Source organism: Aulostomus chinensis, chromosome 24 (assembly GCF_037954235.1).
Source record: "Aulostomus chinensis isolate RoL2024-O1b breed Wild chromosome 24, RoL_Achi_v1.0, whole genome shotgun sequence".
NCBI classification, from domain to species: domain Eukaryota; kingdom Metazoa; phylum Chordata; class Actinopteri; order Syngnathiformes; family Aulostomidae; genus Aulostomus; species Aulostomus chinensis.
In genome coordinates this window covers 16,890,001-16,900,452 of record NC_141343.1, presented here as the reverse complement: position 1 = coordinate 16,900,452, position 10,452 = coordinate 16,890,001, and the positions used below count along the sequence as shown (strand labels likewise).

The 10,452-nt window shown below is 53.6% G+C and overlaps 1 protein-coding gene across 1 annotated transcript in view; it reads left to right on the top strand.

Moving 5' to 3' along the window:
• The first annotated feature begins 266 nt into the window (after positions 1 to 266).
• exoc6b (exocyst complex component 6B) overlaps positions 267 to 10,452 on the top strand; it is a 69,138-nt gene continuing 58,952 nt past the window's right edge. The window contains exons 1-6 of the mRNA XM_086198223.1: positions 267 to 416; positions 4,525 to 4,690; positions 4,801 to 4,848; positions 4,924 to 5,014; positions 7,160 to 7,205; positions 7,914 to 8,118. Of these exons, the coding sequence (XP_086054349.1) occupies positions 328 to 416; positions 4,525 to 4,690; positions 4,801 to 4,848; positions 4,924 to 5,014; positions 7,160 to 7,205; positions 7,914 to 8,118 (645 nt within the window). The 5' untranslated portion in view covers positions 267 to 327. The remainder of the gene's footprint in view (positions 417 to 4,524; positions 4,691 to 4,800; positions 4,849 to 4,923; positions 5,015 to 7,159; positions 7,206 to 7,913; positions 8,119 to 10,452) is intronic.

Sequence of the window (10,452 nt, the reverse complement as noted above, 5' to 3'; positions counted from 1 at the left end):
AACAACAATAAGAGTAATAATTACGATCATGATATAATAATAATAATAATAATAATAATAATAACAATAACAATAACAACAACAATAATAATAAAATATTAATATAATAATAGCAACAAAAATACGAACATAAAATACTACTACTTCTACAATGAATTATTATATTTATAATAATAATAAGAAGAAGAACAACAACATCAAACAAACTCCGCTCGCTCGGGCTGTAGCGTGGACCACATCGAGCCAACCCTCCGCCTGCCCCTTCATGACGCACGGTCTCCAGCCAGCAGTCCGCTCCGCTCGGAACCGTCGGGAGCAACATGCAGGATGGCGAGTGTGGAGACAGCCGCCGAGCACGAACGAATCCTGCGGGAGATCGAGAGCACAGACACCAACTGTATTGGGCCGACGCTCCGGTAAGATCCCGGCGGCTGTCCCGGCAGCTCGGTGAGAGGAGCAGTGGCGCGGCGGCGTCGCCCAGCCGGGGAGGGAGCGCGGCTAGCTACGCTAAGTTAGCAACTCCTCCGAGACTCCGGGAGGTAGCTCAAAACTTTAACGCTCGTGCGCCCATTATCGGACAGCTAGCCGGCTAACGTTAGCAAACATAAAAGCTGGCTTATTTACCGGCTGGACCCCAGTGTCTCCACCTTTCCGGTACCTCGTGGTTGTAGCGGGGCTGTTAAGTCAGTGTTTACCAACTTATTTAAGACAGCTGAGCAGCTGCAGCTAACGTTAGCCGACACAGCTATCTAATTGTTATTCTGGTCAGCGGTGACAGAGCCCACCACAGGAGGCGAGGCTGGTGCTGGGAGCTCCGCCGCTCGCCTGTGGCAACTCTGCTCAGCTTCCTTCACCTGTAAATAAACCAGCTGGCTACTGGTTTGTTAGCTAAGTGAGTGTTTCAGGAGTGTCCATGCGGTCGAGCTGCGCTGCGTGAAGTCCGACTTGTCCTCCCACGCTGGTTCTGGGTGTAAAGTAATGCACGATACATCGGTACTTCACAAACGATTTTAGCCGATATATACCGATGTTGACAAAATCCTCTAGGAATCAAGCTCCTGTTGTAGTCGCATGGCCTCCTCATTCACATGTAAATATTGTGAATTTCAATAAAAAAAAAAAAAGCCATCAAATGTGAACTCTGTTGTTGTTTGCTGGAAGCGGGCTGGTTCAGTGCTGATGCTCTAGCAACCAGAACCGGTCCTGCTGAAGGCCACATCTTTAGAGCTGCAACACCTCAGCCTGCCACTTCGATGATTGATTGATGGGTTTTGTCTTTTTTTTTTTTTTAAGGAAATTCGTTTTTTCTGGTTCCAGACTCATAAATATCAGGATTTTATGGCTTTTGGTAATGAGGACTAATAAAAAGAGGCAGTTTGAACACGTCACTCTAATTTTCTTGACATTCTATAGACCAAAAGATTTATTAATAAAAAAATAGTGTATTAAAGTAATGAAAATTAATGGGGTATTATCAATAATAATAATTGTAGTAATAATAATAATGATGATGATGATGATGATGATAGAACCCTGCCCCTCTGCAGTGTTCAAAGTCCCTCTTGCCACATGAATCAGCATCCAGCTGACTGGCGAGCTGGCTAGCGAGTTGGCTAGCAGTAGCCCACACCCTGACAAGTTCCAGTGGGGGTTGTAAAACAATGCAGGTTGGTTCAGGGCTGTGAGGACGCACAACGACTTGGAATGTAAAGAGTTTCCTGATTAGAATGTGGTTCCTTGTCTGTGTTGTTTTACCATGTAACCATCCTGCTTAGCCCCGCCCACAGGGACGATGATTGGCAGGCGAGGGCGTTCTTCTACCGTAGCAGGATGGTGGCATCCCTCCATGGTGGCACTAGATGGCTCATGCCTGTCAGAAGAACCTGGTCCTTGGTCATGGTCCAGAGAGGAAGTATTCAGGGAGGAACTCTGTGTGTGTGTGTGTGTGTGTGTGTGTGTGTGTGTGTGTGTGTGTGTGTGTGAGAACTCCACCCAGTGTGTAATGGCGTGCAGCAGCTTGTCAGATTCAGCCACTAATGACAGGGAAGCGGCGTTGCTCTGCAGCTGTGCAGCATGCTCCTCTCTCATTGGTTGAGGGGTCTAGTAGAACGTCATAGAGGAGCAACACAGGTACTTCAACAGTCATGGTACCGCACCGGTCTGTGGCGGTGCCTGCCAGCACCGCTGGTTTGATTCCCTGTGTTTGTCCAGTGTGGTTGAGCGTGAGTGAGATCCTCCCACACGCTCCGCCCCGCTGCTGTGTCTCCTACACGCCGATGACACCGCCAACGACTCCACGTAGTGATGGACAGTTGGAGAGCTCTGGTTTAGTAGTGTGTGGTTCCACGCCCCTGGTGTCATGAACCCCCTGAAGCCTGATTTATGCCTCTGTGTCGTGTCGATGGCGTAGGTACGGCATGAACGGTCGAAGCATAAACCAGGCTTTAGCCGGCAAATATCAGGACTGCAGGTCCTCAACCGCACAACCGGGCCGGGAATCGAACTGCTGCACCGTGAAGCTCAGAAATGAAAGGTTTTGTGACAGCAAAAGTTGTTTCACTTCAGACCTTCAGACCCTGAGACCACAGCTGGTGTGTGTGTGTGTGTGTGTGTGTGTGTGTGTGTGTGTGTGTGTGTGTGTGGCATCCCAAGTATCGTGTGATGACTCAGCAGGGTGTGTTAGCTGGAACACCCTTGTGGCAAATTACTCCCTTGCCTCTCACACACACACACGCGCGCGCACACACACACACACACACACACACACACACACACAGAGCTGTTAGTGATGATGTCATAACTGAGAGCAGCCTACTTTGCTCCTGCAGATTCTCAACGTTAGCACCTGGATGAGGACTGAAGCTGGAAACTGCTGCTGGTACCGCAGGTCGCTGACACCAGTGCACCGCTAACGGCGTGCTAATATTAGCTGGCACGCTCCGATCTGAGGGGCAGGAAGGGGGGGTAGAGAACTGTTCAGCGACTACAGCAGTGTTTCTCAACCCTGGTCCTGCATGTGTCAGACGGTGCCCTCCTCCAGCACACCTGATTCCAATGAATGGCTGGTTGTCAGGGTTCTGCAGAGCTGGTTGAGGAACACTGGACGACAGCACGCCAGGCGGTTCAGTGAGGTTCACCCCTCATTCACTCACTCACACGCTGGGCTGGATTCCCTGGATGGACTTCTCACTTGTAGTACTGACACACACGTGTTTGTGTGTGTTCTTGGGCTTATTGTTGTAGCTGGAGATGTTTCTCAGTTGTGAGTCTGATGTCAACAAACAGTGTTGCTGTGTGTTTGTGTCTAAAGAAAGAAAACTCAGTGGCGTCAGACCTGCTCGCCATTGTCGATAAGTCGGGTATTTCCTGGAGGAAGGGGGGGGGGGGGTAACCACACAGGTAGGTGTGTGTGTGTGAGAGTGAGTGGGAAAGAACACAGGAAGAACCCTGATCTTGATCACAGAGAAGGCTTGCACACACACACACACACACACACACACACACACACACACACACACACACACACAGAGTTTCCTGTCGAAGAAGAGATCTTGTGGTATTTGTTCTGGTATTGATGTTGGGTCACGGCGTGGACGTAGTGGTGCAGTGATGAACCCTCCCACACCCACTGACGAGTCATGTGCTTTGACGCACGGGAGGACGGTAATCAGTGACATCATTTATAAGAAAGTGATATTAATATTGTTAATATCACAATAAAAGCCCTCTGCCTTCCTCCCATCTTTTATTTTGGCGGGCAGCATCCATCCTGATGAAGAGTTTCCTGTGAAGCTATTTTTAGGCCAACAGTCATGAGTTCCAACCTCCGGGGTAAATATGAGGGAAGGACATCTCGGCGAGGAAGTGGCTCCTGGGCTGAGGGTTGCAGAGTTGCGCCGCCCCCTGGTGGTTGCTTCGTGGCACTGCGCCCAGCTCCTGGCACCCCTCCTGGGTCCTCCAGGGAAGCTTTCAACCAGTGTGACAGTATTTGAGCATCAGTGGCGTCGCTCCAAGAGCCATGGCAGGATTTTGCTGAAATTCTGATGATGTCATATCGCCTTGCTGTCCCGTGACCCCCCCCCCCCACGCACACACACACACACACACACACACACACACACACCATGGAAGTGTAGTAACCACGGCAGCGGTGTGCTAAACCACCCACATTAATTCCAGGGGCAAAACTATCACAAGGTGTCTGCTCTTTTTCTGTAAGTGTTGGAGAGACAAGAACCCTTCAGGTTAGCCTGCCGTGATGCGCTCACGTACTCACACGTTCTGCAGCTACAGGTCGTCAGCTCCCACCAGAGAAAAGTGGCGCCACTTCAGAGTAAAACGAGACCCCCCCCCCCCCCCCCCGTCACCAAAACAGAACACTGTTGACGAGAATTTGGTCGCTCCGCCTGCCTGCTCCTCACCTGAAATACGTAGAAGCAGAAGAAGTACAAGAGTCCTGCAGCCACGAGTTCCAGCTCAGACCAGAACGTTCTAGAGTGACCCTGGAGGTCTTCCTGTCTCCAGGTCGGTGTACGACGGCCAGGAACATGGCCTCTTCATGGACAAGCTGGACGCTCGCATCAGGAACCATGACAGGGAGATCGAGAAGATGTGTAACCATCACTTCCAGGGCTTCGTGGACTCCATCACCGAGCTGCTCAAAGTGCGGGGGGAGGCCCAGAAGCTGAAGGTCAGGACGGGCGAAGGAGCTGGTGGGGGTTTGGGGAGGTGGGGGTTGTGGGGGTTAGGGAGGTGGAGTCAGGCAACTCCGCTAATGGCTCTCTCATTTGAACATCTCAGAGTCGGGTGACGGAAACCAACTGCTCCCTGCAGGACGATGGCAAGGAGGTGAGTTACCAGACGCACAGACGTCAACCCTGCCCTCACACGACTCCCCTCACCTCCTCCTCCTCCTCTCTGCAGCTCATGAGCTCCATGGAGGAGCTGAGACAGTGTCGCGTACAGCAGAGAAACATCGCTACCACCATTGACAAGCTCACACACTGCCTCCCAGGTAACACACACACACACAATCACCATCACCACCATCATCATCACCTCCACCACCACAATCACATCACCTCCTCCATCACCACCACCACTCCCACCTCCATCACCTCCACCACCACCACCACCACTCCCACCTCCATCACCTCCACCACCACCATCACTCCCACCTCCATCACCTCCACCACCACCATCACTCCCACCTCCATCACCTCCACCACCACTCCCACCTCCACCACCTCTCCCACCTCCACCATCACTCCCACCTTCATCACCACCACCACCACTCCCACCTCCATCACTCCCACCTCCATCACCTCCACCATCACTCCCACCCCCACCACACACCACAACACCTCCCCCACCACAACCATCCACCACCACACCAAACACCACCACCCTCCACCACCCACCACCACACCCACCACCAACACCCACCACCACCACCACCCCACCCCATCACCCCACCTCCACCCACCACCACCACCTCAACCATCACCCCACCTCCATCACCCCACCACCACTCCCACCTCAACACCCCACCACCACCCACCCCACACCCCACCACCACCACACCCACCACCCCCACCACACCCCACCCCATCACCTCCACCACCACCCACCCTCCCACACCACCACCCCACCACCCAACACCCACCACCACCACCACCACCACCCCACCCCACCACCACCCCACACCCACACCCACCACCACACCCCACCACCCACCACCACCCCCACCCACCCCACACCACCACCACACCCCCCACCACCACCCCACCAACCACCCCACCAACCACCACCACCCACCACCCACCCCACCCACACACACCACCACCCCACCTCCATCACCTCCACCACCACCATCACCCCACCACCTCCCCACCTCCCACCCACCACCACCACACTCCCACCTCCATCACCCACCACACCCACCTCCACCCTCCACCCACCACTCCACCACCACCAACACCCCACCCCATCACCACCACACACCACCTCCACCTCCACACTCCACCCACCAACACCCCACCACCAACACCCCACCACCACACCCCACCACCACTCACCCACCTCCACCACCTCCACCATCACTCCCACCTCCCACCACCTCCCACCCACCATCACCACCCACCTCCACCCATCACACCACCTCACCACCCACCACCACCACTCCCACCTCCACTCATCACTCCCACCTCCATCACCTCCACCACCACTCCCACCTCCATCACCTCCACCACCACTCCCACCTCCATCACCTCCACCTCCACTCCCACCACCATCACCTCCCACTCACCACTCCCACCTCCATCACCTCCACCACCTCCACCACCACTCCCACCTCCATCACCTCCACCACCACTCCCACCTCCATCACCTCCACCACCACTCCCACCTCCATCACCTCCACCTCCACCACCACTCCCACCTCCATCACCTCCACCTCCACCACCACTCCCACCTCCATCACCTCCACCACCACTCCCACCTCCATCACCTCCACCTCCATCACTTCCACCTCCACCACCACTCCCACCTCCATCACCTCCACCACCACTCCCACCTCCATCACCTCCATCACCTCCACCACCACTCCCACCTCCATCACCTCCATCACCTCCACCACCACTCCCACCTCCATCACCTCCATCACCTCCACCACCACTCCCACCTCCATCACCTGCACCACCACTCCCACCTCCACCACCACTCCCACCTCCATCACCTCCACCACCACTCCCACCTCCACCACTACTCCCACCTCCATCACCTCCACCTCCATCACCTTCACCTCCACCACCACTCCCACCTCCATCACCTCCACCACCACTCCCACCTCCACCTCCACCACCACTCCCACCTCCACCACTACTCCCACCTCCATCACCTCCACCTCCATCACTTCCACCTCCACCACCACTCCCACCTCCATCACCTCCACCACCACTCCCACCTCCATCACCTCCACCACCACTCCCACCTCCATCACCTCCACCACCACTCCCACCTCCATCACCTCCACCACCACTCCCACCTCCATCACCTCCACCACCACTCCCACCTCCATCACCTCCACCACCACTCCCACCTCTATCAGCCTCTCTCTCTGAAGTGAGTGACTGTTCTTTGGTGTCTTTTCTCTCCTCAGTCCTGCAGATGTACAGCAGACTACAGGAGCAAATGAGGGCCCAAAGGTACGGCTGATTCTAAGACCCCCCCCCCCATCGTTGTGTCATTACTGTTCCATATTTGGTTGTTCCTTGTCATCGAAGCATAAGACCTGAGGCTGTTGCGCAACCACCACCCTGCTGTGGATGAGCATGACGGGGCAGTAGATCAGGTGTACTATAGCTGACCAGGTGTGTGTGGGGAGAACTGCTGCCGCGACTGTGTGTGTAAGCAATGGAGGTGTACTGTTGCATTACTGTTCTACGAGGAGACACCCAGTGAAGGTATCTGCTGATGTCAGAGCCCCATCTAGACTTGTGATTCCGCATGTGGCCACCAGATGGAGCCAGAGCTCCTGGAATAGGACTTGAACTTTCCTCTCTCTCTGTCCTTGCTGCCCTCGGCCTGACCTGAAGACTGCAGTCTGGTTGGTCGTAAATTTGTCGTTGTGTTTGTGTGTCTCTCTGCTTTCTGCGTCTCGGTGAAGGTTCCGCCAGCGCCGCCTCCTCCTGGAGAGGTTTTGGAATGGATGCAGTGAAGCGTTTGGAGTGTTTGATTGTCAAACATCCCTGAGGTGTATTTCTGTGTGTGTCCTTGTAGATGGCTGTCAGTGTGCTTGTGTGTGTGTGTGCTTGTGTGTTTTCCCCTCCTGTGACCAGACGGTTTCTCCTCAGTACTGTCACCTGAACCAGAATGACTGTCATGATTAAAGGGACCTCTCCCGATGCTGTCAGGTACTACCCAGCGCTGAGGACTCTGGAGCAGCTGGAGCAGACGTGCCTCCCCAGGGCGGGCCAGTACCGGTTCTGCTCCATCATGGCCGAGAACATCCCCAAACTGAGGACGCAGATCCGAGACACGGCCATGACGCAGCTGAGGGACTTCCTGGAGAGCATCCGCAAACACTCGGACAAGATCGGAGAGACGGCCATCAAACAGGTGCACCAACACACCTGCTGACGTCCTCACGTCTTTCTGTGTGGCGCTGCCGTTACAGCGCTGTGATGCTCGGTGGCGCCTCGGGGGGTTCCTCCTCTTCCACCAGTTTACTCCTGTGTGAGAGACAAACTCTCTTAAAGGCACATTCGTCACTTTATTATTGGGAGTTGTGGTCTTTGTCGTGTCAGGTGCATCTCTTCTCCTGGTCTTAGTCTCATTCTGTGTCTTCATGCTAGTTTGCGTTAGCCGAACACCTCTATCAGATAGAAAGAAGAAGAAAGATTCCCCGCTGCTACTTTGACTGTCCACACAAGAACGTGTTGGAACGTGTGTTCTGTTGGCTCCACCTGTCCTCACCTCGCCGTGGCTGCGGGTGCTGTGGTTAGACAAGCTCTGATTTTAGACTTGTAAGTAGGTAACGAAGGAGAATATCTGTATGACGTAGCATGTTAGCGGCTAATAGCAGCCAGTTTGTAGTGTGTGTGTGTGTGTGTTTGTTTGTGTGCGCTCAATGACCAGCTTCAGTCCTTGTGTGTACTATCATCAGTGAGTGTGTATTAGTTGATAAGGACTACACACTGGTTACTGGTTTGTCTCACAGTACAATCGGGTTTTGTTCTCCATCATGTCGTCTGGTAATCAGAACCGTGTGTGTGTGTGTGCTGATCAGTGGTTCCATTGCCAGTAAACAAACATGTCGGCGCTGCAGGAGACGCCATGGCTCGTCACTGAACATGTGCGTGCGCGCGCACACACACACACACACACACACACTCAGGCAGAAATGCTGCTTTTCAGCACTTACCTCATTGTTGTTCTGTTTTCCAAGGCCGAGGAAGTTCTATGTGTGTGTGTGTGTGTGTGTGTGTGTGTGTGTTCTCTTGTGGTATCCAGAGCTCAAAGTGAGGCCTCGTGTTTATTTGGGGTGGATGGGCTTGAGGAAGGACTAGTTGATGACAGATCAATGGGCGGATGGAGACTTAGAGTGAAGTGGCTGCATGGTCTCGAAGGTACCACATTCTGATCAAGACTTCCTCTGTTCACCAATGACTTTGATATTTGGTCACATGACCTCACCATCACATCGTGGCTGGTTTGAACCCGGCCCAGAAGCTAGGGGTGTGGGACTTGTTGTTGTGGAGCCTGCTGCCCTGCTAGGAACCAGTGGTGTCACGAGGAGGTAGGACGTCCTGATAGTTTTGACGTTTATTCTCAATTCAGACGTACAAGTTTGAACTAGCTGGAGGTAGCTTAGAGCTGCACGACCCCTTCACTGTCAGGGCCTGAATGATGGTTAATCCTGCTTGAGCAACACTTACCAAGCACTCTTGTATGTAACCAAGCATTAACTAACCGTTACCGTCAAGTCATCGTAAAAGTTCATAGAAGTTGTCCTGCTCCTGCAAACACTGGCGTCTCTTCAGAGGTTTCTGACAGAACCCGTCAAAAGGGAACTGGACAACGATGACGGCCCAAACTGCATTTGCATGTGTGCCCTCTAGATGTCACTCAAGGGTCACGTCTCGCTCTGAGCGTCCCTGCTGCTGCTGCGCAGTGCCAGTGCTGACAAGGACCCCTGGGGTGACGCACTGTCAGACGGGCGAGAGCATGCAGGGAAACCTGGAGACACGTAGCCAATGCAGGTGCCTCCTCACTCGCAGAATGGTAAATGTTCTGTAGGTGCATTCCTCATCCACACACACACACACACACACACACACGCCTCGTTTCTGCTTTGGACGCCCTTGTCAGAAACCCTTGGGTGACCTTTATCTGGGGGGTCTCTCGGACCGCAATCGCTGGTGGAGAAAATCCACTTGTAGGCAGTGAGGAAGCTAACCGCTAACTCCTGTAACCACTAATTACCGGGGAGATTATGGAAACCCCACGGGGCCGAAGTGCTGATATTGATACTGGGATTATGTTGTTGTATCAAATGTTTGACTCGAGCCTCGTGTGTGTGTGAGAGAGAGAGAGAGAGAGAGAGAGAGAGAAAACAAACGTGGATGAACGGTTCCTCTCCTCCGTTATCCCTCCCTCACCTCGCCGTGTCTTCCTCCATCTCAGACAGTGTGTCTCTCTGTTGCGCTCTGTTCTAAATTAGCTCTAACTCTGTACCCAGCCGCCGCTACAGCTCCCTTGACCAAGGATGTGTAAATAAATAGATCTGGGGAAAGAGGAGGAGGGGATGGAGGGAGGAGACGGAGGAGAGCAAAAATCGCTCACAATGGAGCTATTGTCTGCTGCCACATGGCTGGAGAAGAGGAGGGATGACAGGGAAGTGGGAAAGAAAGAGGAAGACGTGGAGGATGAGGTGGGAAAGGTCAAGGAGGA